General features: G+C 42.1%; 1 protein-coding gene across 1 annotated transcript in view; it reads right to left on the bottom strand.

The window, feature by feature from the left end:
* Positions 1–1,003: 1,003 nt before the first annotated feature.
* Positions 1,004–27,005, bottom strand: part of Dhfr (dihydrofolate reductase) — a 29,153-nt gene continuing 3,151 nt past the window's right edge. Inside the window, exons 3-6 of the mRNA XM_015998986.3 lie at positions 26,641–26,746; positions 16,620–16,746; positions 13,586–13,701; positions 1,004–4,125 (exon numbers count right to left, since the gene is read on the bottom strand). Of these exons, the coding sequence (XP_015854472.2) occupies positions 4,047–4,125; positions 13,586–13,701; positions 16,620–16,746; positions 26,641–26,746 (428 nt within the window). The 3' untranslated portion in view covers positions 1,004–4,046. The remainder of the gene's footprint in view (positions 4,126–13,585; positions 13,702–16,619; positions 16,747–26,640; positions 26,747–27,005) is intronic.

Raw genomic sequence — 27,005 nt, 5'->3', positions numbered from 1 at the left:
TGGTGAGATCGTCCCACGTCACAATTTTTGCCTGTTTTCCCTCCTTTCTAGTGGGAGGTTTACCTCTGGGTGTGCTGACTGGCCATTCAATGTCTCTTTAAACAGCTCATTTCTTTTCCTGACCGAACCCCTGAGTCCCACGAGTTCTGGAGACTGGTAGCTTCCAGGTAATGCTCACTGTGAGAAAGTCGCACTGTTTTCTTCTGATGTGCAACTTTTCTGTAGAATCGACCCCTTCTCTTCTGTGTGGTGTGACCTCCCTCCCTTGATGGGAGATTTTAGGAAAATCACTTTTACTCTTAATGCTCTGTACCCTTATTTTCCTGTTGAAAACAGAGTCTGGGACTGAACAGCTTAAATAATTTTGTATGAAATATAGTTTCCAAAATCCTAATCAGAGAAGACAAACTTAAACAGGAAATAACACTAACTATTTATAATATATATTATCTTAGACATGCTAATACTAGATTTTTTTTTCTTCATTATAGTTTGTTTCTCTTACTTAAGAACCCTAACATTTCCCGTTAGGGCCACATCCTTTTCAAGTGCTGCAAAATATATTTTATAGATATAGCAACTATTTTTTTTTTTGGACATTTAGGCTCTTTCCAAATTTAAAAGAAAATGCTCTAACAAATAACTTTCCTTTGGACTCTCTTTTTGTGTGTGATGTGTATGTACTTGTTGGGGTGTGTGCATGTATGCATGTGTGCATGCGTAGGCCTGAGGCTAATGTGAAGTATCTTCTATGGTTCTCTACCTCACTTTTTGAGTCAGCAACTCTCACTGTACTGGGAACTAAGTAGGCGAGTCTAGCTTGCCAATGAATTGCCAGTCTCTCCCTTCCCCCACCATTGTTGGGGTTACAGACATATGTCACTGCACTTGGCATTTTACACAGGCACCAAGAATCCAAACTGTTATGAACCCTCTTCCTGAAGAGACATGGACAAATGCCTACTAACCCAATATGGAAGGCCAAGGAAGAATACTACCAAAATTCAACTTGGTGAACCATTGAGTTTTATTGGGCTTACTTACAGAAGCAGAAATGACTCAAAGACAGTTGTACCACCAAAAGCCCACGCCAGCTGCCAGGGTGACAGCTCATGAAATCTGGAAACCTGTAGTGCATTATATAACCTACAGGCAGATCAACAGGTTGGGGTGTTCTTTCCAGGTAGTTCAGTGGATTTAAACCTCTTTCAGACACCTTCACTGGTCTCTGCTTCTTCCGGGAGGTTCAGCTGTTCTTCTACAAAGCCCAGCTTGTCTCAGTGTCCCTTGACAATCACTGCTTATATGTGCTTGGGAAGTGTGGGGTCTAGTGTACCTGGTCAGTTTCAGGAACTTCCTAAACCCTTTCGAGTTGCTTACTTGCTGAATTTAAGGAACTTCCTAGCAGAACAGGCTGTTTCACCTTCCCTTAGACTGTCCTCTAGTTTCACTTCCTCTATATTCTCTTGTTTCAAAACAGCTTTCAAGATAGGTTTTAATTTTAGAGGAAACTGATGCACAACACAAACTCAGTTCCCATGCTTTATGGGAACTAATTCAGCTGTCACCCTGGCTCCTTGAGTTCATCAATTTGTTCATGATTATCAGGTAGTATTTCTGGGTTCAAACTAGAATATTATGAAACTGAATTGACTACATTCAAAAGACTGTATCTATAGAATGGGTTAACTAAAACTAAAAGACACCCCACTGCTTTGTAAGGTAATTACAACTAAAAAAAAAATATTGAATGGTGGTATCTTACACACTAGTGGACTATTAAATGAAAACACAGGTCATTAAATGAATGAATTAAATGAATCTTAGTGCAAGGGACGAGACACCTCATTAGGAGCAATTGGTTATGGAGGCTCCCCAAACAACACAGGTTATTGACATTGCTCTTGGCTTGGTCACCACAGCTAGATGGTAACTCCCTATTACTGAAGGCACAGCACACTGTGGTTGCAGGACATGGAGAAATCAATCTGGAACTGACTTGCAAACTTCCTCCTTACTGGACAGCTTTCACAGTGCCGGGTGTTATGCAAATCACCAGGGGAGAAAAGTCATTCATGGACTTACCTAGTGGTAGGCCCCGCATGTTACAATACTAACCTACTGGTATAGTCGTGGCATGACTATCGTGGTAACCAACTGCTTTCTAGTCGGATCTGAGGGCAATCACATGTATGGTACCATCAACCTGGTCAAATGCCCATGGCTGTGGAATTCATGGGCTCTGAAGGGGAGCCTACTACAGTTGTTTTGCTAAATGGATAGGCTTTCAAAGTGCCTTCTAAATATCTGGGTTTGTACCCCAGGTTAGTGCTGCTCATAACTCTGGTCAGAGCACAAGTGTGGCAGTGGGCAGCAGTTAGCATAGAGACTCATAACTGAACAAAGAGAAAAAAATGATAGTTTAATATTCAGTTCTGAATAGACCGTTTATGTCAACAACCTGTCTAAAGCTCAGGGAACATTGGGGAAGACGTGCTGGAGAGAATGCAAGGCCTGAAGGAGGGAAGAGTGCTGTATATGTAATGCCGTCTTCTGGACAGCACACGGCCACTACACTCCCAAGCTCACAGCAGCCATGGCTATCTGCAGATCAATATGGTTATCTGCAGATCAATATGGCTATCTGCAGATCAATATGGCTATCTGCAGATAAATATGGCTATCTGCAGATCAACATGGCTATCTGCAGGTCAATATGGCTATCTGCAGATCAATATGGCTATCTGCAGATCAATATGGTTATCACCTGCAGATCAATCCAGTCAAGAGTCCAGCATGGATAGGAGAGGCTCATGGGGCTCCACCCATAGCTGAAGAGCTATTGGCAACTGATGGCGGCTGGGTGTGGAGGTGTGGAGGTGTGGCCACTGCAGGCTGCCCATGATCCACACACCTAGGATCATGAAGAACGCCTTAACTGTTTTCCGTGGGCTACAAAAAACAAAAATGAGGATATGAAGGCAGTGGAGGGAGTGGGCGTGGGGATTTGGATCTACAGATATGAAACTGTCAAGTGAAAGACAAAAAAACTCTTAAAAAAAAAAAGATTGTATTGATTAACAAGGCAGGTCTGAAAATACTATCTTTTTTTGACCTGATGATATAAGCCCTGCTGAGATGATAGGAAAGGAATTTTATTTCTCATTTTTTTTTCATTTTCATAAAGTTTAGTTTCTAACTTATTAATTTTCATTTCAAGCAATATCCATTCTCAATTCATTATCTCTGAATTCTTAACAGTAGCTATTATGCTTGCTATTAGTTAATTTTTTTTTTTTTGTAGAGAGCAGCCTATTCTTGTTCTGTCGCTGAAACACCCCTTGGAATCTCACTCACTGAAGATGAGAAACAGAGAGATTCAGTGTTTCAGACCTTACATAATCTTCCACCTGCTCCCTTCTCCATGGAACACAATGGAGAACTCAATTTACCGATTTTCTGTCTGAGTGAACAGAACTTTGCCGAGAGTGTGATGTGCACAGAATAATTCAGTCTCTACTTTGATCTAATTTTCTTTTAAAGTCTGAGCTCCAGCTCTGCTGTTTAAAACCCATTTCCACCCTTCGGACTTATCTGTCTAGCTCCTATCTCTAGGAGCCCCCACATCAGCTGGTGCTCTTGAGGGCTCTATCTCTTTAGGGTCTTCTCTTGTACACACACCACCCTATGCATCTTCTAGGGAGCCACTTGAGGCCACATGCGAGGGGCATTGAGACCTTTACAGAAAGCAGGGTTTCTTAAAGTATATTTAATATAACCTGGTTAGATTAATGGAAATGAAAACATATTGTATAGAATTATACAGGGGCTGGGGTGTGGCTTAGTAGCACAGCATTTACCCAGAATGCACAAGGCCCCAGGTTCCAGCTCCAGCACCACAAAACAAGCACTTCCCCCCAACTAGCGCCACAAAGAAAGAATTACTCATAGATCTAAAGCCAACAGAAGTCCCATGGCCTTGTAAGAAGGCGTAATTTTAGGAGGAAAGCAGGAGAGCTTCAAGTCAACCAGCGAGCACCTTTCTGTTAGGCTTTCTTTTCATAGACTTCAAATTTATACTTGATGCCCTCTTCCTCCTGGACTTCAGAAAGGACACCTGGGTATCTGGAAAAGAAGAAAGTTCATGACTTAGTCCTACATCCACTGAAGGCAGAACACATCTCCCCCGACTTCTCACCCAAGGGCACCCACACTGTGAAGTGAGAAAGGCTTTCCTGCCTTGGGTCACTTCAAAGTGGCAGGCCCCTCCCGAGGTGAGTGAACAGCCACATGTACACAGCACACGGTAGCAGAAGAAAGTCAGCCAGGCATGGAAAGCTGGAAATGCACAGCCCCGTATCTTATCCTTTAGTTCTGACTTATGAAATGAATCCCACTTCCTATTTCTCGTCTATCTTTCCACTCTACCAACGAGCTAGGCAATTCCTGAGGAACTTTTTGCAAGTTACAGTTGAAATCACATTTCTAAGAAAAGAAAAACAAATTTATTTACAGCTGTTTAAAACTGAGGTTGATGGGTGGTGGTGCACGCCTTTAGTCCCAGCACTCGGAAGGCAGAGGCAGGCAGATCTCTGAGTTCAAGGCCAGCCTGGTCTACAGGGCAAGTTCCGGGACAGCTAGGGCTGCACAGAGAAACCCTGTCACAACTCCCATCCTCAAAGAAAACAAAACAAACTGAAACAAACAAAAATCCCCAAAGCCAAAAACTGAAGTTGTGTGCCCAGCATCTGGCGGATTCTTGGTTTCTGTTGACTGATGGGCACTCCATGGCTCTACTGACCTGGCACCCGGTGGCAAACTGTGACTGCATTGTTAGAGTCACGGTACCCTTGATCTCTGCATCCGGACTCTCACTTAGGTGTCTACTCAGGATCCTCTGGGCACTCGGTCTCCGTGAGCCTTCCCATGTCCCCCCAATGCCAGAAGTGCCTCACTACTGTGCAGACTGCACCCCAGTCTACAACAGAGGGGGCCAGCAGCTGCCATTTTCGTATTTGAGTGTCCCAGGTACATGTCTCTGCTTGGCTGGCAGCCAAACCTTCTTCCTGGAGCAGCATGATGTCTGACATGCTCAGCCTTCCACAAATGCTCCCTTCTCGTGTTAGGTATGACTCCAAGCTCACTGTTGTTGGCAAGGGCGCTACAGAAGACTTTACAGTGTCTTGTGGTATAGCATGCGCTGATGAGGAATAACAGACGTTAGTTATGGTGTGGAAAAATCCACATGTCAAAATGGGAAGCTCTCCTATTCGCCAACCACTTTCTAGCCTGTTGCTGTTCACTGTTTGTAGCACTTCTGTCTTCGGAACTGATTTTACTAGGACAATTTCAGAAAATCATAGCCGGAATGAAGTCAGAAAAAAGTCACATTTGAGTAGTGTGTGTGTGTGTGTGTGTGTGTGTGTGTGTGTATAAAATTCAGCACCAAGACTGTCAGTTACTAAGACAAAAGCAGAGCACCAAAAGGTTCTTTCTAAAGCCAAGAATAATAAAATCTTATATACGACCAGCTGAGTACACTCAGGAGTCATGGTATTAATGGCAATTTTACTATGAAACTAAGGTTGAACTCTCCTTAAATTTAATTTCTTTTCTTCTAATATCTTTTGGTCTTTTTAATAATGGTTATAATTACAATCACAATTCTAAACTTTCTTGTTTTTTTTTTTTGAGACAGGGTTTCTCTGTGTAGTTTTGGTGCCTGTCCTGGATCTCAGTCTGTAGACCAGGCTGGCCTCGAACTCACAGAGATCCGCCTGGCTCTGCCTCCCGAGTGCTGGAATTAAAGGTGTGTGCCACTGCCACCCGGCTTTCTTGGATTTGAGGTAGGATCTTTATTCTGTATCTCAGGCTGGCTTTGAATTTGCAGGCTCCTGAATACTGACTGAGATTATAGTAGTGAACCACTGCCCCCCTTAATGTCAAAAAAACTCTTCCTGAGAACTCTACTTGGATTGTGTGTGCATGCGCACGTGTGCAGGCGTGTGTGGTCTATGTACACGTTCCTGTGGGGGCCAGAGATGTCTTCCCAACTCTTCCTATTTGCTAATCATTTGCATTGCCGGTACTTTTTTACAACTCAGCCATCTTCCCAGCCCAGGACTTGGCCTTTAGAGTTCAAGGCTCACAGGAGTTGGTGTACTATTTATTGTTGGGCTCCACCCACACATCCTCCTATTTAGAATCTTCAAGCATTAAGAGTCAATAAACAGCAGCTCCGAAATAATGAAGGGCCACGGCAATCCGGAGATGATTCGGTAGGAGCTCTCGGAGGCAAACAGAACTGTCGAAACAGTTCTTAAGCAAACAAACTCCACCTAAAATAAAATGGGCATCGCACCAGAAGCACAGGCTCTGCTGGAGATTTTGGGCAAGGATGCCTGCATCCTGGAAAGTCAAGAGATAGAGGGGTCAGAAGAGAAAACATCAGTGCACCTAAAATCTACTCCATGGTGGAGGAGAGGCAAGGGTCCTAGCTTTGGAACCAACTACCAACTCCTTGATTCCAGGCATGATCGCTCCCTCTAGGAATGCCCGTCACTGTGGGACACCTGCTATGAGGTCTTCACTAGCAGCGACGCTGACGCTTGTCGCATGCCCTTGAGGCTCCCTAACTGCGAGCTAAACATCTCTCTTCTAAAGTTAGCTTGCTCCAGGCATTCCACTACAGTGATGAAAACCATGGGTTAGCACAGCTTCTAAGGGCCCCCTCTGTCTTATTGATTTATTTTGGAGCTCATTAAACAGAATACTGCTGATATAAAACTTTTGGACCTGCTGGTCTGGTTGAGGCCTCATGAAATTTGAGGCAGAAGAATTTCTTCCAAGCAAGAGCAATGAGAGCAGACCTGCCCGGGATGAGCCGGGCTGGGCCGGCCTGGTGCCGCGGAAGAGCAAGTGCCGAGGCAAAGACTTACAGGAAAAGAAGGCGTGGAAAAACCACCGTTCTGATGACAGGAACTCGGCTCTTAGGCCTCTGACTAGTGGATTTCATTTCCCATTCATTCTCCACTCAGTCTTGTTTTTATCCTTACTTCATTACAGTAGTGATTAAGAAAGCCAAAACTACATAGTACGATGTTAATGAAAAATACCACATTTGAATGGAAAGCTGTATAAACATAAGAGTAATATACTCAGTTAATGGAGACAATGGGGGTCAAAACGAGTGGTAAAGAGTTTGCCACTCAAGTAGGAGGGCCTGAGACCCCACCAAAAAAAAATATCAGATGTGGTAGCAAGGGTGTATTTCCAATGCTGTGGAGGTAGAGACAGGAGAAGCTCGGGGTTTGTTGGCCAGCCAGCAATTGAATGAATTCCAGGCAAGGACGGACCAGTCTCAAAGAGGACGGGCTGCTGAGGATGGCACCTGAGGGTGACCTCTGGTCTCAGTGTATAACACACACACACACACACACACACACACACACACACACACAAACACACAACCCTTCCCCACATGCCTACACACACACACACACACACACACACACACACACACACACACACACAACCCCTCCCCACATGCACACGCACCCCCCCCCCCCACGGCTCAAGGATGATTGTGGAAGAGGGGCTGGGAAGAACGTAAGAGACAGAGACTAGTGGCCAGCTGCAGAACAGCTGTGTCTCTGGACATGAGAGGGCTGCGGCACATCTGCGCTCACTACTTGACTGCATTAGACCTCTACAAGATCAAGCCAGACAAAGTCTAAGCATGGGTGGGAGAGGAAGCCAAGGGTCCCATCCCTAGCTGAGGAGCTATGGACCACTAATGGCCGTGTGGGGAAGAAGAGTCATTTTTCTTCAGGGATGTGGCCTCTGAGAGGCTATCCATGCTCCAGTGGTGACTCCACAGTCATGCACACACTGGCTGCATTAAGTGGACTCAGTGAGTTAAAAAAAAAAAAAAGACGAAACAAAAAACAAAACAAAACATGAAATTGTGGAGAAATAGTGGTTGGGTGTGTAGGAGAGGAATTAGAAGGTAGAAGGGATGAAATGGTGTGTAGATTTGATCATTTACTTTTTTTTTTTTTTTTTGAGACAGGGCTTCTCTGTGTAGTTTTGGTTGCCTGTCCTGGATCTGGCTCTAGACCAGGCTGGCCTCGAACTCACAGAGATCCGCCTGGCTCTGCCTCCCAAGTGCTGGGATTAAAAGTGTGCACCACCACCACCACCCGGCGATCATTTACTTTTTTGAAATATAAATAAAAATTAAATCCACACATTCAAACTTACTGGGGAATGATGGGAAAACAAAGGGGAGTGGAGAATGATTAAAGCTCAGTTTTTGGACATTAGGGAGAAATGAGAAGTTCCCCAGTGTATAGAGGCTCAGAGACAAAGGCCTAGAACTGAGCAATGCCTTTATCTTGCACACAGTGTCCTCACTCGGCTGGCTAGTTTTTATGTCAACACAAGGTGGGGTCACCTGGGAGGTAGAAATCTTAATTGAGAAAATGTCCCCACCAGATTGGTCTGTAGGCAAGTCTATGTGGTATCTTCTATGAGTGGATCCAGTGGGAGGTGGCACTCATAGGCAGGTGGCCCTGGGGCATATACGAAAGCAGGCAGATAAGCCTTGAGGAGCAAGCCAGTAGGCAACATCAGTTCCTGCCTGCAGATCCTTCCCTGACTTCTTTTCATGATGGACTGACGGGTACCTGGAAGTATAAGATAAAATAAACCCTTTCTTCCCTGGGTTGCTCTTCACTGTTATGTCTACCACAGGGGTAGACAGCCTAACTGAGACACTTATGGTCAGACATTTCCTTTTTTTCTAGTCTTAAAGGAAGACAAACCTACTTAAGGTCTCTCCTTAAGGCAGCGGTTCTCAACTTGTGGATTGTGACCCCTGTGGTGGTTGAACAACCCTTTCACAGGGGTCGCCTAAAACCATGTGCACATCAGATATTTACACTAATTCAGAACAGTAGCAAATTTACAGTTGTGAAGTAGCAACGTAAATAATTTTATGGTTGGGGGTCACCACATGAGGGACTGCATTAAAGGGTCCCAGCAGTAGGCAGGTTGAGAACCACTGCCCTAGGGAACCCCCTCTGCTCCACCTTCAGGAGGCTGTTGGGATGTTAGCAGAGAGCAGGGCTATCAAATGCTGTGACGGAACAGGTCTTTAGTTCCTGTGGAGTGATGATTAGAACATCCATGTCACAGCAATGGCCTTGTCCTGTCTCAGTCCACACACCACAAACTCCTGGGATAGGAAAGAACCAGCACACACTCCTCAGCTTTTCCAAGCAAGCACAAGAGACATCACTTCCTAACTCACCTGGCAAGTCAACATATCCCATCCCAAGACTGGCTGAACACGTGATAAAGAAAATCATACAACAAATGTCTCTTTGGGATACAAACGCAAAAATCCTTAATAAAATGGTAGCAAACTGACTCTACCAACATATAAAAAAGAAAAATCACATGTAATTACCAAGTAGAATTGACCTCAGAAATGCAAAATTAGTTTACTATGAAACCCAATCATGGAATATACTGTATTAATAGTGTCAAAAGGTTCAGAAGAACCATGCAGCAAAATCCTACAGTCCTTCAATATCAAAGCACTTACTGAACTAGACATCACCTTCCTTAGCGTGATAAAGTCCCGCACGTTCCCACTAGAGACAGTAGGGTGTTTGCTCCAATTTCCTATTCATCCTGCTGGAGGCTCTGGACCAGATGATCGGGCAAGAGAAAGAAATCATGAACATCTAGCTGAACGGAGGAAGAGCGGACGACACTAGCACAGGCCAGTTCTAACCTTCACCTTTAGTTCATTATCCCACCCCTGAGACTGCACTAACAGTTAGAACTAGTAATTCTAGCGCTAAAGAATGTTATATAACTATCAACAAGTACACACAACCACTAAGCTCTAACTATGAAGTTGAAGGACATCAGATCAATAGTGACTCATCGTTTTATACACTAGCAGTGAACAGTCTGAAAAAAGAACAAGAGCACCAAGAGGAATAAAATATACTTGAAGTGGTGCAAGATACTGAGTGCAGTAAAGCATTGCTTACTGGACGAGAGTAACGATCTACCTAAGTGAAAAGCTCCAATATGTTCAAGGTTTCAAACACTGTATTTGGAGACAGTTCTCTTCAGCGCTCTCTGGATACAACACTATGAGAATCCCAGATTGCTTCCTGTCAGAAACTGGCATACTGATCACAAAATTCAAATGGAAACCCAAGGGGCCCAGAACAGCAAAAGCCACCTGAAAGAGAACGAAGCTCAAAGGTTTATGCCTCCTGAGTACAAGCGATGGTTATGTGGTTATATGTAAAAGTTACTAACGATGGTTATATGTAAAGAAGCCAAGTGAGGTAGGCATAATTCCAACCTCTGAGAAATGGAAGCAGGTGGTCATCCTGGGCTAGTTAGTAAGTTCCAGGCCAGCCTGGGCTACATGAGACCATCTAAACCAAAATAAGACCGTGTAGTAGTAGCATAACAGTACACATAGACCAAAGGGATAGGAATGGGAATCCAGAAAAAAACTTTCCCATTTATAATCAATGCCATATATGAATACAAGGAAACAGAGCAAGACCACTGAGGTACTCAACAGGTGACGTCACGACATGTGCCTGGCCAGCAACGGTCCTGGTTTGCTTTTTTTAAAAGTCAGAGAGTCACAGTGGCGTTTGTCAAGGATCCCTACGGGTTAGTGCCATGGAAAAATTCTGATTAAAAACAGTAAGCATTAGAAGGGTATTTGAATGAAGCTGATCACACAGCAGTCTGTTCATATTGTTAGTAGAAAAACAAACAAACAAACAAACAAACAAACAGGAAATAGGGAGAGCTATATTCACATAACGTGAGAATTCACAATTTAAGTGGAAAATACACAGGGTATGATTTTCAGATAAACATTTTATGAAATGACCAACTATGGTTTTCTTTGAAGATTTCAGGAGCCTTATGCAAAGCCTGGACTTCAGCTGCTGGTGGTGTGTGATTTCCTGTTTACTTTAGAATGAAGAGCCCAAGGAAATCACTACATATAGAAATTATGAGATCCAAGACTGTCATTCCATAAAGTAACAAGACTATTATTCTAAAGTTTAACTATTCATTTATCTAGACTAAGTTGTTAATATTTCTTTAGGGGATGCGTAAAAAGCAAATTCACACCCATAGGATAGTTACTAGACACAGCTGAGACTATTTGGAGAAATGTGTTAAGAACTGGTCTAAAAGTGTTGATGTAATTAACTTTTTCTTTTGCTTTCTATAGCTAACAGTTTAAAGTGCTTTTAAATGAAAATGCTCCCAGGTTTCCAAATCAGGGAGCTTCCTGCTGGAATCACAAGGGTAGCTCTTCTTTTTGTGGCCACTTTAACCTTTGACCCCTCATCTTTCACACAAATCCAGACTCCTCGTTCCCCTCCAGTGACTTTGCTACAGAGCTGGGACAATGTCCCTGGCCTCCTCCTGGATCACAGAATAGGCCCACTTCCTCCTTGCCTCAGGCTCTGCATTCCCTGTTTCCTGCTCCTGGATCACGCTTCCTGCTGCTGTGTGGCTGTTTCTTCAGAGGATCCGCATACTGCAGTTTCCACAAGACCCCACTGTGCCTGTCAAGAAGCTGTCTCCAGGACAGGCAGCAGCAGCAGCAGCAGCAGCAGCATCAGCATCAGCATCAGGCAGAATCCACAAAGCTTTCACAGACAGGCCTTACTCCCCTAGAAGAACTAGTGACAGCTGTGCCAGGTGCCACCCAAATCATTAAAGCCTGAACATTTCCAAGTCCATTAAAGCGGATTTCTAAAATTGCTACAATGTATCTTTTTAGGGATATGAACAAACTTCTACTCCAGATAGGGCACTGGCAATAGACCAAAGAAATGACTAAGTTTAGTGTAGTGAACTAGTGATTTTGTTTGTGACTTCCAGGAGCGTGGGTGACTGACTCAAAGGCAGCTGTGCAGAGCCCACACTAGTAGGTGACGGCACACAAAGCTGCGTCCCCGGAGCCCCCTGCACAGCTGGCAGGCAGCTCAGCCGATCGCTCTCTTCTTCCCAGCAACTGCCACCACCCAGATAACCTTGAGGGAGGGCCTGGCCACTCCTAAGCTTGAGGAGCTTCCTGTACCTTTCTCAACTCTTTTTCTCCTTCCTCCGGGAGGGCATGTTGCAGTTCAGAAGAAACAGCTGCATAACACCAGCTGAAGAAAGTTTTCTTAAAGACCAGACCATTGGCAAACTCTGTAACTCATCTGCGTAGTTTATGCTGTATGTATAAAACTAAACGAACATACATCACGTGAGAAAAGGCACTACATTCTTACGCTGTCGAACATGGAGAGATCTAGCTGGCACTCAACTAGGAGTTCGTTCCCATTGGCCAGCATTCACAGTGCTGGAAGGTGATACACATGCTACCAGAAGAGAAAAGAAATCCTCAGTCTCACCCACTTGGAACTCTGTGAGCTACAATAGCGAACTGCCTGCAAGATATTCCCACTAGTTCAATATCAATAGTGGCATGAATGTTACCAGAGTAACCAACCAGCTGCTTTTTTTTTTTTTTTTTTTTGGACTTACTCTATGAGATGGAACCCGTACTTGACTCTGTCAACAAGGCTAAGAAACCTGAAGCCAAATAGGTCATGGGCCCTAGGGGAAAACCTACTACTATTTACTATCCTGCTACACTAATACAGCAATGCCATTACTCTCAATAACTTACTGACTGTACCCATTCGAGTACACTCAGAGCTGCTCAGCTCTCATCAGGGAAGTTTCTTGCAGCAGAAACCCACAACTGGTCAACACAGAGAACAAGAAACTCTGGGATACCCAGCCCTAAATGTGATGTCTGTATTGCACACACTTCTTCCCTCAGGGCTCAGTGATCCACACAGAAAAGGAGCCGAAAGACTGTAAGAGCCAGAGGCGGTGGTGATCAAGGGAACTGTCCTCCAGATACGGCAGGGCAGATGCACATGTCAGCTCACAGTGGTTGAGACAGCATGCACGGGACCCACACAAGCTCAAGGCAGACGAACCCCAGATGAGGGGCAGGGAGTGGGTACAAACCCCACCTTCACCAAGGAGCTCCCGGCAACGGACACCCACCCGGAGAGGGAAAGTTAGTTTTCGGCAATGGCGACAGTGTTGATCAGCCACACTCCGGGGCAGGCCCCGTGTTCCGAGTGGTCAGCCAGTGCAGACCAGACTCTGCACTCTTTTGGCTTTTGTTCTCAAAGAGAGAGAGAGAACATGACCTGGAAGAAGGCGAGGGAGGGTAACAAATATGATCCAAATACAGGGTGTGAAATTTTCAGAGAGTAAATGAAAATATTATTAAAAAAGTATCTTTCTATGTAGCACATTTGCTACTTGAGATGAAATCTGGAAAAAGTGTCTCTTCTCTGTAATCCTTTTTCCTCTTTTTATTCAACAGTCATGGGTTCTGCTGTGACGTGTTACTTTTCATACACATGTCATTGTACTTTGTCCTTACTTGATCCCTTTCTGTAATTAGTCCCTAAAGTGCTTCCGACTAATTAATAATCATAGTACTTACTCTGGGAGAAGTTTATATTTCTCCAAATCAATGTCTGGGAAAAATGTGTCACTTTCAAATTCTTGCATGATCCTTGTCACAAAGAGTCTGAGATGGCCTGGCTTATTCATGGCTTCCTTTAAAACAAAACAGAAGATAACACTCTCCTTAACCCGTGTTGAAAGACAAAGAGACTAGAAGATTCTTGCCAGTTAAGTTTGTACTAGTCATTAAATCCATGCTTACAGTTGCTCAAACTATATGAAATATTTTGAAAAAAAAATATTTGTTTATATTATTATTATTTTTCGAGACAGTGTTTTTTTGTAGCCTTGGAGCCTGTCCTGGAACTCACTTTGTAGACCAGGCTGGCTTTGAACTCACAGAGACCTGCCTGGCTCTGCTTCCCGAGTGCTTGGGATTAAAGGCGTGCACCACCACCGCCCGGCCTTGTTCATATTATTTTAAATTATGTATACATGTTATGCCTCTTTGTACGGGTTATGTGTATGTGGGAACAGGTACCTGTGGGAGCTAGCGGAGCTAGAGTTACAGGTGGTTGTGAGCACCTGATGTGGCTGTAGCAAACTGAATTTTAGTCTTTGGAAAGCAGCGAGCATCTTAACCACTGAGCTTCTCTCCAGCTCCTCAAACTGACTACATACAGCCTCTACTCTAAAGCTTCAGGTACATCGAGGATGGCAACTGGTCATAATTAGTAATCATGAAAATGCGTTCTGGTCTTTAGTTTATTAAAATTCTTTTTTTAATTTAGGCATTCAATGCAGCTGTTTTCCTTTGCTCTTTTAAGACTTCATCCCTCACTACCTAGGTGCTTTTCCAGAAAGAAGTCTGCGTCTGTACACTTGAATAAGAAAGCACTTTTGTGAAATCTTCACTGTTGAAAACACCGTGGGAACACTTAGGACACCATTTCTTTAAAATACTTCATTTGTTCGTTTACTTATTTGTGTGCCTTTGTGGGTAAATGGCCCTGTATGTATAGGCCAGAGGAGGGTATGGAACACTCAGAGTTGGAACTGTGGGAGTTCACAGGATGGCCTGCTTGTTCTGTGGGTGCTGGGATCTGAATCCTGGTCCTTATGACTGTGTAGCAAGAGCCATGTCTCCCATCCCATCGGTACACCTTATTACTCTGTCCTTACCTAAAAATGCCCCCATTTCTCTGTAAGCAAGGGGATTCCCCTTGCCTCTTGCTGCTAATAACAGCACTCAGTCTGTTTTGGTTAATGACTTTTCCAGTGTCTATAATGTTAATTATATTATTATAATTAATATTAATCTTATAATTAACATTAGTTATATAATTTATAACTAACAAAATACAGTGACACTGTGTTTATTAACCATGCTCCAGGGCAGGCCCCAGGTTCAGGAGTTGCCTTGGAAGAAATGCCTTATATTTTTAAAGGAAAGGATGATACCTAAGTGCAGATCCGAGAAAGCATTAATAACTTGATCTTCAAACACACAGAAGAAAAAAAAAAACTCCACATATATAAAATTTCAAGTTGTTCTTCTTAATTTCCAAATACTACCATAGAACACCTTTTTCTCTCAATATTCTAGCTTATGTTAAATCATTTTATCACTGCTGCAACCAAATAAATAACCTACTAGTTCCCACTGTAGCCCAAACCAGAAAGCTGACGAGGACTAACCACAGCTGCATCTGACGTTCTTCATCAAAGCAGGCGAGCTTTCAGTAAAGGGCTATATGGCGAACATTTCAGGCTTGGAGGGCCACAGGCTTCTTCCTCTTACAGCAAAAGCAGCCATGGACGGAACAAAAAATGAGATGGCTATGCTCCATCAAAAATGAGATGGCCTGGAGGATAGTCCACAAGCACTACAACATGGGAGACTGTAGTGGTAATTGCTCCGCCAATGATGAAGGAGGCGGGGCTTCTGCCCCGCCCCATAGCCCAAGGTCATGGGCAGCACAAATACCACTACAGCAGATAGTTACCTGTAGGCCTTTATGTCCGTCTTAATGTAGATCTAATTACATAAGTGCATTTAGCACTTACTGTTTACAGAATATTATTTTAATATGAGACAATGCATACATTAACATATGCCCCAAAGGGGTGGGACTGATTTTTCTTCCTCATAAATGTTAATCTTTCCAAAGAATATCCAAACAAACAAACTGGGAGTCACTTGGTACCAAATGACACCAGGAAAAGCATATTTTCTGCTTTACACACTATTTTCCACTAGGATATGAAACCATGCATCCCCCTCTGCCCTCACACTGCATGGAGGTTGCTGAGGACAAGCTTTCTGTCTGATTGCCTGTGCAGACAGAGAGCCCATGATCTTCTCAGTACAGCGTTCATCCTGGAGCCAAAGGCACAGCAGCCCCCCAGGGCACAGCTGGGGAGTAGAAAGTCATGTCATATAAGCACGATGCTCAAGAAAGCAGGCTGATCTTAAAACTGGAAACAACCAGTATTTTGAACTGAAAATGACTAGCATGTGGGAAGATCTTTGCCAAAGAACACAGGAAGAATAAGATCTAGGGATCTACTGAGCTACACAGTGACTGTGATTGGGGACAATGTCTTACTGTGCTCTTGAAATTGCTGGGAGTTGATTTTAAGTGTTCTCATGATCAAAAATAAGCAAGGTGATATATCTCAATTTATCCACTCTACAATGCATGTTTCAGATCATCTGATGATTTGCCAATTTAAAAATAAGACATTGTCATTTATGGGAGTTGGTGACTTGCGGTAGGTGTGTTTGGGAAGAAGAGGCAGTAGGGGGTTAATATGACTAAAGCATATGAAATATGTCACAACATCATACAGAAATATATGGCTTTACATATAAAACATCAATAAAGGGAGAATAGACTGGTATGAAGTATAAATTTTACATTTATGTTCGTATTTATTTTGCATGACAGTGTCAACTAATTCACTTTGACAATTCGTCTAGCTTACAGCTGGGTAATGCGCTGCTTCCTACAGTCATGGTTAGAAGTAGGGAAGGACATTTCTTTCTACTTACACATAACTCTACTTACCTTGTAAACAGAACTGCCTCCAACTATCCAAACCATGTCTACTTTATTTGCTAACTCTGGTTGCTCAATAAGTTTTAAGGCATCATCTAGACTTTTGGCAAGAAAATGAGCTCCTTGTGGTGGTTCCCTGAGGTTTAAAAAAAAAAAAAAAGAATTATGATTATTGTAAAATCCTGTCCATACTAGTCAAATAATCTGACTTGGAAGCAGTCAGTACAAAATGAATTATGAAAACCAGTTCTTTTTTTTTTTTTTTTTTTCCAGATAGGGTTTCTCTGTGTAGTTTTGGTGCCTGTCCTGGATCTCGCTCTGTAGACCAGGCTGGCTTTGAACTCACAGAGATCCGCCTGGCTCTGCCTCCTGAGTGCTGGGATTAAAGGCATGCGCCATGTGCTACCACCGCCTGGCTTGAAAACCAATTCTTTTAACACAAAGTACTTAGAATGTATGGCCAATGTCCAGCATCCACTCTACATTTTATACTCGAATGGTTCACAAAACTGTATGTGACATCTCATTGTCTCTATAGTGAAAAACAATCTCAACAGTAGTTGTCCATGATGTTGTGTGGTGAAGGTTACCTGGGATGGAGAATGAGGGACTTTCTAGAGGTTTAATAGGGTTGAGTTATGTGAGTGTAAGTCTTTGTCAACACTTAGCTAATGTGCACTTATGACTCCTGCGTCTCATTGTATTAACGTTTACCACAACAACATGCTAGAGCAACATGGAATTCTAGCTAATGATACCTGGGGAGGACTTTGGGAAATATACTCATTCTGCCCTTTATTTTGAAATGTGTAAACACCAGCTGGATGGATGACGACGACGGTGACAAAGTCAACACAGTAAAGACTTAGTGGCAGAATCCAGGTGGTGGGTATGCAGCTGTTTAACGCACGGTTCTTTCTGTCATTCTGAAACTGTTGTGATTAAATATTAGACAGAATATCCAAATGACTAGAAGAATCTGAAGCAGTGTTCAGACTGTTAATATCTATGGGGAAAAACTTTCATATTTTGAACAACACAGAAAGGACAGAAAGTATTTGAGAATGAGCTTGTTACCAGTTACATAACTAAAAATACTCAGAAAGGAAAAAGTTAAATACCTTTACAGCTTCTGCTAACTAGCTCAAATTTTGAGACTCTTTTTTATTTTGATGGTGAGGGGAGTTGCAATTCTCTTTATATTTTTTTTTTTTTTTTTTTTTTTTTTTTTTGGTTTTTTCAAGACAGGGTTTCTCTGTGTAGCTTTGCGCCTTTCCTGGAGCTCACTTGGTAGCCCAGGCTGGCCTCGAACTCACAACGATCCGCCTGCCTCTGCCTCCCGAGTGCTGGGATTAAAGGCGTGCGCCACCACGCCCGGCTGCAATTCTCTTTATAAATGAGGAAACTTATACATAGTGATTAGAAAGAGAACAGAAATTATTAATTCAATGTCAAGTTCTTAGCCGGTGCTTCCAAAGGACTACTTACATAATTGTCTTGGAACTTGCAGTTGTAACAATGATTAATCAAGAACTAATGGGGGCTATTCATCTTCCTAGTTGCATTCTCCTTCTCTTCCTGATTTCTATTTTACTCTTTCCACTCTTTGTCATATGTAAGGGAATTAAGATAGAGCAAAGAATACATTTGGACTTATGCTGGAGGGTTAAAAAAAACAGAGGCCAAGGTGAGTTAGATGAGCTATCACCATTTAAGGGATGAAGGTACCTTCTGGGACAAGACAGGATATAATGGTGTTGAAGGACAGAATGGGAACTAGAAGACATAAAGATTCAGTCATTGAAGGAGATGATTCAGTTAATAAATGGACCATGACTGGACTGGTCAGGGGTTTAACAGAATGCTCAAGTTAGGATGGTTATGGGAGATGAAAAAGAACCAGAGGTGGTAATTAAGGAGCTGATTTGTACAATCTGAGAGCAAGAACGTAAGAGCTGAGAACAACCTGGTCTCCAGGGTGACAAGAATGCTTTGTGTGCTGGGCATGCCCGAGGCCCTGGGTTTGATCCCCAGTACACACCAGGGACTAAGAAGAAATCACCAGTGAAGTCCTGAACTCAAGAGGAAGGGAGCCCACTGCTTCAGAGGACCTTCTTTTTTCTACTACTTCCCCCAGAACCTTCTCTAGGGTCCAGAGTCTGAGTTATAGTCACTCACAGCTGAAGAACTTTCATGCTCCCAATTAGAAAAGGGGTCCATGGAAAAAGAAACTGTAATGCCTTCTAGTAACCTCTGGGTACTTGATTAGTTAATCTATCCAGTCTAAAGACTGAACAAACTCAAAATCTTCCCTTCCCAATGGTGAAGGGAAGTGTTTGAAGCTCTAGATAATTACTTGGATAATCTAAATAGGACTATAGCCAGCTTGGAGAGAAGAGTAGAGGATTAAAAAATAAGGAAGGTGAATCATCTTATATCTGACCGAAGTTTTTCTTTATCTTTCCTTCGTAGTGGTTTATATATACTGAAAAACACAAACTCCACTTGAATTTCAGTGATTTTGCTTATGAATCCTAGAATCTAGCAACTGATCCTGAAATCTTGGCTTCTTCTCCAAGGGCACACTCTAAATTGGTTGGTTTAAATTTTTTTTGATACCCCCAAAGAACATTTTAGACCCCCATTCTCCTGAACCCACTCATAGAAAGGTGATGTGTCTGCCTTGGCGGGGGCGGGCAGAAATCTCTTTTTTTCTAAAGCTTCCCATAGAAGCTCTTAATTCCTTCCTTCCCACTAAGTCAAAATTTCCCCAGAAGGCACGTATGATGTATATAACATGTCACTGATGTTTATCATTAAAAGAGTCTGAAGAACACTGACTCCTAAATGCTTTACTTGATATTCCAAAGATCTTAACAATAGTATCCTGAGATCTTCATTGCACTGAGGTTAAGAAGTGTGTGTGTGTGTGTGTGTGTGTGTGTGTGTGTGTGTGTGTGTGTGTGTGTAGGATATGTGTACCTTCATGCAAGAAAGGAAAAATACAAGGTGGTTACCACTTTCTAGAATATTTTAATATTGTTGTTTTAATTAAGCTTATATAAATTATATTAACATCTTGATCATATTTTCTCTTTAATAAAAAAGAAATTCATGTTCATTTACCCATTAAAGACTGTCACTAAAGGAGAAAAAAAAGAGACATTTGATTATGAAAGCTTCTAGATTAAACCTACCTGTATATTTTAAAAATATCTTGACTTCAAAATTTAAGTCAAAAGATATGTTACTTTGGGAAAGAGGTTCTCCTTTTATTTCTACAGGAAATGAGAGGCTCTAGATTCATTCTAGGTTAAGAAAAATCAGGTTTGATCGAGGAAGACCCCCTGAAAAATCTCCAATGGGAATGGATGAAATGATAGGACAAAAGGATAGATTATTGAACCTATTTTAATCCAAAAAACAACTATTAATCTTATATATTTTACATTAGTATGGATTTTGATACAAATTTAATTTTGTTATACTGTATGTATATTTCTACTCTTGTTGAGGGTATATTTATGCAGCTCATTTAAAAATGTGATATATAATTAAGAAATACAGATTAATAGTCATCTATAATAGCAAACTTATAGTCATATCAGTTAGGTTTTCAAGGTCATACAGAGATAGTTCAGATAGCTAAGCAATCTTCAAACCCTTCAAAGACCTGTGGAATATGGAATTTAAAATGTTTTAAAAACTTAGACTTTTCTCAACAGTGAGACATTTCTGCTCCTGGTAGCACCATTACTTCAAAGAGGATGATGGGGATCAAAGAAACTCCATATGGAGTTTGTTTTCTTTATGGCAGAAGTTAGTCATGTGGGCAAAGAAACTGCCCTTGCCTCAACTGCTGACAGTTACTGTCCAAACGACCAACAGGACACAGGAAAGGAAACTGCCTAACTTTGCCAAGGCAAGGTAGGTCAGCCCTTCAAAATTCACTGCTTCACAGGAAAGTCTGTCAGATATGCTAGGCCTATAGGCCAGAGGTAGATGCCCCAACATTTCAGAGGAACTTTGGGTAACTGTCCAGACAGCCTGATGACCTTGTCGTTAGGTAACATTTTACCCTCCTGGGATCTTTGATGGAGTTGAAGACTAGATAGTTATAGTTATAGTTTTCCTTAGTTATGATAAAAGATATTAGATATAAAATTTTGGACTCACAAAGATAAGCTAGAGTATTTTCTTTAATTTTGCCAAATACAAATAGACATTGTAACTGTAATTCTTACTTGATAATTGTCTTTGTTGTATATAATATTACTATGTTAAAGTTAAAACCTTCCTTTTTAATTAGATAAAAAGGGGGAAATGCTGTGGAATAATCCTCTTGTACACTGTAAAGATTTGTTAAATTGGCTTAATAAAAAGCTGATTGGCCAGCAGCCAGGCAGGAAATATAGGCAAGGTAACCAAACTAAAGATGATGGGAAGGAGAAGGGTGGAGTCAGGAGTCGCTGGCTAACACAGAGAAGCAAGATAGAATGCCATACTGAGAAAAGGTACAAAACCCATAACCCATAAACATAGATGAGAATTATGGGTTAATTTAAGTGTAAGAGTTAGCTAGTAACAAACCTGAGCTATCAGCTGTGCATTTATAATTCACATTCGGCCTCTGAATCGGTTTTTTGGGCCTGGGCAATCAGGACAGAAAAACTCCGCCTTAGTTTACAGTGGCCAAAAAAGCACGAAAGCAGAATACCAAGATGTATAGAGGATATGGTTCAGGCATACTGCATAATTTGTGGTGGGGTAATGATGGTGCATGACTCCTTAGCTGAGTGTCAACAGCTAAGACATGTCTCAAAGCATGGAAATGATATGTTTCCTTAGAAATTGTTGTAGGCTACAGTGAAGTTATTCAACACATAAAAACTCAGAGAAAGTTGAGGGTAGGAAAACAGTAATTTGAGGTGATATTCAAAATGAAGATTATAGGATAGTCTCTGGTCACCTGGAGTAAAGGAGAGGGTATGAGTTGATTTAGGTAGGAGAGATTTATTAGACTTATTTATTTATATCTTAAGATTAAAGAAATGAAAAAATAAAGTGATTTGCTAATGTAAAAAATAAGATCATAAGCTTACTCACTCTGATCCCACTAATGTTAAAAGGCAAGAGATTTATGTACTATGAAGAGACATCAAGTACCATTAATGTTCATTTTTATGGTGCTAGGTCTCGAACCCACGGCCTTACACTGTACTCCTCTCCCAGCTCCTAATATTAGTATTTTCTAGAAGCTTCCACGGCAGTGAAGTGGAGGAATGGGCTAGGAGCTGGTATCTGCTGGACACGGTGTTGGGTCATTTCTTCTGTAACACAAACCTTGAACAAGTCAACGTAAGTAAGGCTGGAGCCGTTTAGTTTGGCCCATTGCTTTGACCTACAGTTCACTAGCTCCCGTTGCTTTGGGCCTGAGGTAAGGAAACAACCATGTCAGGAAACGTGGTAGACCAACAAGACTCATTTCACGGCAGACAGGGAACAGATTTTTTTCCAAAGCTGTGCTCTAAATGATCCATTTCCTCCATCGTGGCACCATCTCCATTCAGCTGTGAACTTATTTATCAACCCATTGATGAAGTTACTTTGAGCCCTCATAATTCAATCACCCCAAAAAAGCCTATCAGCTAATAACCAAGCTTTTTACACAGGAGATTTTTGGAGACATTTAAAACTGCAAACCATAACAGGTACCTTTTGTATATCAGAAATAACATGCAGAATTCAATGAATCTTGAAAAATCATCCTAAGATGTGGGATATTTTATTTGTGTATCCCAATAAAACTTATCTGAGGATCAGAGGAAAAAGCCAGCCACTATATTAAACACAGAGGTCAGGCAGTGGCAGCACATACCTTTAATCCTAGCATTCAGGAGGCAGAGATCCATCTGGATCTCTGTGAGTTCAAGGCCACACTGAAATAGAGCCAGGCAAGGTGGCACACGTCTTTAATCCCAGTGCTAGTTAACCATAGAGGTCTGGAGGTCTGGACAGACAGATAGGAAGTGATAGAGCTGGGCGGAGAAAGGAAGTAAGATGGCAGGGCACAGAAAGGCATATAGGCATGAGTATACAGGAAGTAGCTCTCTTTGGCTGAGGATTTCCTAGCGGTAAGAATGTGGCTCGCTTCTATTTCTCTGATCTTTCAGTTTTCACCTCAATATCTGGCTCTGTTTTTTTTTTTTTTTTAACTAATAAGACCATTTAGCAATTTGTCTTATACTAAGAGCTACTATTATTAATCTCACTTAGTAGGTAATACAGTTTAGGTTCAGTAAGCTTTATTCATGACCTGCCTAAATCCCAAAGCTACTTGGAGCCAGAGCAGGGAGGGGAGGTCAGTGCTTAATGGGCTACCTGTGTGGATCAGAGGGAAAGACCTTGAGAAGAGGAAATTGCCATCACTAGAAAGAATATGGTAGAGGAATCATAAAAATTTATTACACCATGAAATTTAGAATAGCTTTTATGAAGACAATTTGCAGTGTGTTATATCACAGGGGCAAGCAGGATCTCCCATTGATAATCTCAAGGATACTGCATTGATGCAAAATTTTATTTATCTTTTGGTTACCAAAGGCATTCCTTGGTTCATATATAATTTTTGTTGTTGTTATTTTTGAGACAGGGTCTCACTCTGTAGCCCTCTTGACCTTAATCTCAAGAGCTTCATGGCAAAGCCTATAAGTGATCGGATTACATGTGTGTGCCACTGTGTCCCACCCTACTAAAATATTTAAGTATCACCTCCCCCAAATAAACTAATGCATTCTTCTAAGGCATACACACCAGTGACTTCTGGTGCTTAGTGTCACACACCCATCACTACTGCTCATACCTGTCAACAGGTCTTATCACCTCCCTTCCAGTTCTATTAAAGTTACAATTTACTGCCTAGAAAGCAGTACAAAAAGTATGCCTTCTCCACACCTTAGTGACTTTTGGGGTTGCCTTGGCGATTCAGTGTTTCCCATATGAGGTTAGTGGCTAAAATTGCAAGTACCAGTAAAAGCCTGCACAAGCAATTGCCATGTGTAATGCCTGTCCTGTGATAAAGAAAGACCCAGCAGTGCCTGGTCCACAAGAGGTGCTCTGAATATACAGAAAGCGACAATCAAGTGGAGAAACCGGAGACTGAAGAAAAAGATGGACCCTAATAAGATCTTTCACTAACTGATGATATTCCAACTTCTCTAGCCTACTCAATAATAAGGACTTTAAATTTTTTCAGCCTTAAAAAAGAAAGCAAAGCACTCCACTAAACGTTATATATAAATACATGAAAATCAACACAATCCAATTACACACGCCATCGGGGGGTCATAAAGAAGAAATTAGACTCATCATTTGAGAAGAAACGCTAGCTCAACTGAACATGTCCCCCACTGAGAGTTCTTTATGTTTATTTTAGCTCAAGCTGGCCATAAATAAACTTGAGTAGTATTCAAGAATATGTTATTAAAAAGTCTCTGGGAATGGCAATATAGCTTGTGAATGTGTAATTTTTCAAGGAGAGTGAATATCAGAATATCCTAGCAACCAGAACAAGGAGTAGCATAAAGATGGAGGCCAATGGTAAGAGGCACATCACATATTCCAAATCACCAGAGGCAACCAACGCGAATGTTTGTGTATTTTCTTCTAGTTTTTAATCTATGCCATTATAGGAGGGGTGTGGGAGAAACCTACATAAAAATCTCTTAGCATGCAGCGATGGAAAGCGTTTCCCCTCCCAGGACTAACTCGTGTCTTGGAAGTGTGACGACATCTATGAGTTGACTCTGCTTCAAACCATTGGAAAGCCTTAAGAGTGGAGCTGAAAAGCTGGGTGGCCCATGCTTTAATCCCAGCACTTGGGAGGCAGAGGCACGCAGATCTCTGAGTTCGAGGCCAGCCTGGTCTACAGAGCAAATTCCAGGATGTCCAGGGCTGCCCAGAGAAACCTTGTCTCAAAACACCAAACGGTAAAGCCGAGACTTCCCAGAAGCAACCAGAGCACTTCCTGGGAAGGCCTAGCTTGCGACCCTGGACAGTCTGCTCTCTGAAGTTTTGGATTCATATAACTACGCCCCATAACCATGAAAGCCAATCCCCCACAACTACACACAACTATACCTTCTACTGCATCTGTTTCTCTGGTTGGATCCTGAATAAAACACATGGGAGTGACATTCTTGACTACTGTTCAGCAAACGGTGCCCAGTGTTCTAAGACTCTGTGCTGATTTTGGTGACGACATATTAATTTAAGGACGAATAGTCAACATCTTGAATCCTAATGTTCCCTTAGATTTTAGTCACTTGTTGACCAAAAAAAAAAAATCCCAACTAAAACAAAGCCCTGTAAGATTCAGGAAGTTATTTTAGTAAGTTAAGACTACTAACATACTAACAACAACATCAAAGTCATTGTCATGGTCAAACTACTGGACTTGACTTCAGTCAACATTATCCACCTACCCTACCACCTCCATTGTTTGTTTGTTTTTTGTTCGTTTGTTTTACAAATTAATTTCTTTAATTTTAACTGTTGGCCTTACATGTCCGTACGTACGCCGCATGCAAGCCTGGTGCCCTTGGAGGCCAGAAGGGATCGAATCCCCTTGGATTGGAGTTACAGCCAGTTGTGAACTGCCATGTGGGTGTTGGGAATTGAACTCAGGCCCTCTAGAGGAGCAGCCAGTGTTCTTAACCCCTGAGCCATCTCTCCAGCCCTAAACCACCTCCAGTTCTTATGATATTTCCAATCATAATGAGGCAATTGTTTATTCAAATGTTAGTTTAGAGGACAAGAAAATTCTTAGCAGAAGCCAACTACCGACATTTCCTCTGAAGATTCTGAGACCACTTCAATACTTTGAAACATTTTACCTTCTGACACTGTACAAAGAACACAAAGTGTCAGGGTGTTGTGGCTAACTTAGAGATAATAGAGTACATGACCATGACTGTAAGTCCTTCATATCTTATTGCATTTAGAATTGATTCCAAAATGGAATAACCATTTAAATGTGCTGAAGCTCAAAACAGGCATTTTTATTTCTGTGAAACTAGGAATAATTTATCAATCGTATTAAATAACTGATAGCTAGGTCTATGGAATAATGGTTTGAAGGAACTTGCAAAACTATTGCCAGATTTTTTCACATATAACACACACACACACACACACACACACACACACACACACACACACATTCATTTTTTTGAGACAGGGTTTCTCTGTGTAACAGCCCTAGCTGTCCTGGAACTCATTCTGTAGACCAGGCTGGCCTCAAACTCACAGAGATTCGCCTGCCTCTGTTTCCTGAGTGCTGGGATTAAAGGTGTGTGCTACCACTGCCCTGCTTTTTCCCCTAATTTTTAAGGTGAGAAAATCACCCACTCAAGGAACAGAATTACGTTGCCATGTGGCATATCTGCCCACTCGGTTTCTGTCGCCTCTTTGAGATATTAAGATATTCAGTGAGGTAGTGTGGCTGAATGGTCTAAGCTGGTAGATTAAGGCTCTAGTGTCTTCAGGGTGTTGGGTTGAATTCTGATGGTGTCACTTGTTTGGATAGTGAGTCATTTATTAGGGGAGGTAACATAGTAAAGTATCTGCTGTGCAGGGATGAGGAGCTGAGTTTGACCCCAGCACCTGGTACGAAGAGGCTGGGCTTGGGGGCATACACCCGTAATCCTACCATTGGATCAGCAGAGACAGAAGGATTCTCAGAGCTTGCTGGCCAGCTAGCCTAGCTTAATATGTGAGCCCCAGATCACAGTAAGAGACCCTGCCTCAAGAAAACGAGGTGGACAGATTCTGAGGAAGGACACGGAAGGGCAATGTTCAGCTCTGTGTGCATGGCTGTGCACATGTGCACCGCCCACACAGTCATGCATGTACGTATGTACGGATGCACGCGCACACGCAGATGTTCATCAGCTTCTTCATTCTATTATGTACTGATTCATGCCCTGGGACACAGACCACAGTTTTCTCGTGGTGACTGCATGTCACTTACTTGAGCTCTCTGCTGAGAACTATATTAATTCTGTCCTTTAAAGGTCGATTCTTCTCAGGAATGGAGAACCAGGTTTTCCGGCCCATAATCACCAGATTCTGTTTACCTACAATATCAAGCAGAAAGGATATCTTTGAAAATACACATGTATTTTCAGTGTCATACACAGGCAGGATATGGTTGTCATAGTGACATCTAGTGGCTATCCTTGAGAAAAATTAAGAGGGGGGGGGGCTGGAGAGATGGCTCAGCTGTTAAAGGCTAGGCTCACAAGCAAAAATAGAAAAATTAAGGCAAACAGCTTCACCTAACTTTCAGATTTAGTAGTCATTAACGAAATATAGTACTAGTTTCCTTTGGTTTTA

This window comes from Peromyscus maniculatus, chromosome 15, assembly GCF_049852395.1.
Source record: "Peromyscus maniculatus bairdii isolate BWxNUB_F1_BW_parent chromosome 15, HU_Pman_BW_mat_3.1, whole genome shotgun sequence".
Classification (NCBI taxonomy): domain Eukaryota; kingdom Metazoa; phylum Chordata; class Mammalia; order Rodentia; family Cricetidae; genus Peromyscus; species Peromyscus maniculatus.
This window is presented reverse-complemented; position numbering and strand designations above follow the sequence as displayed.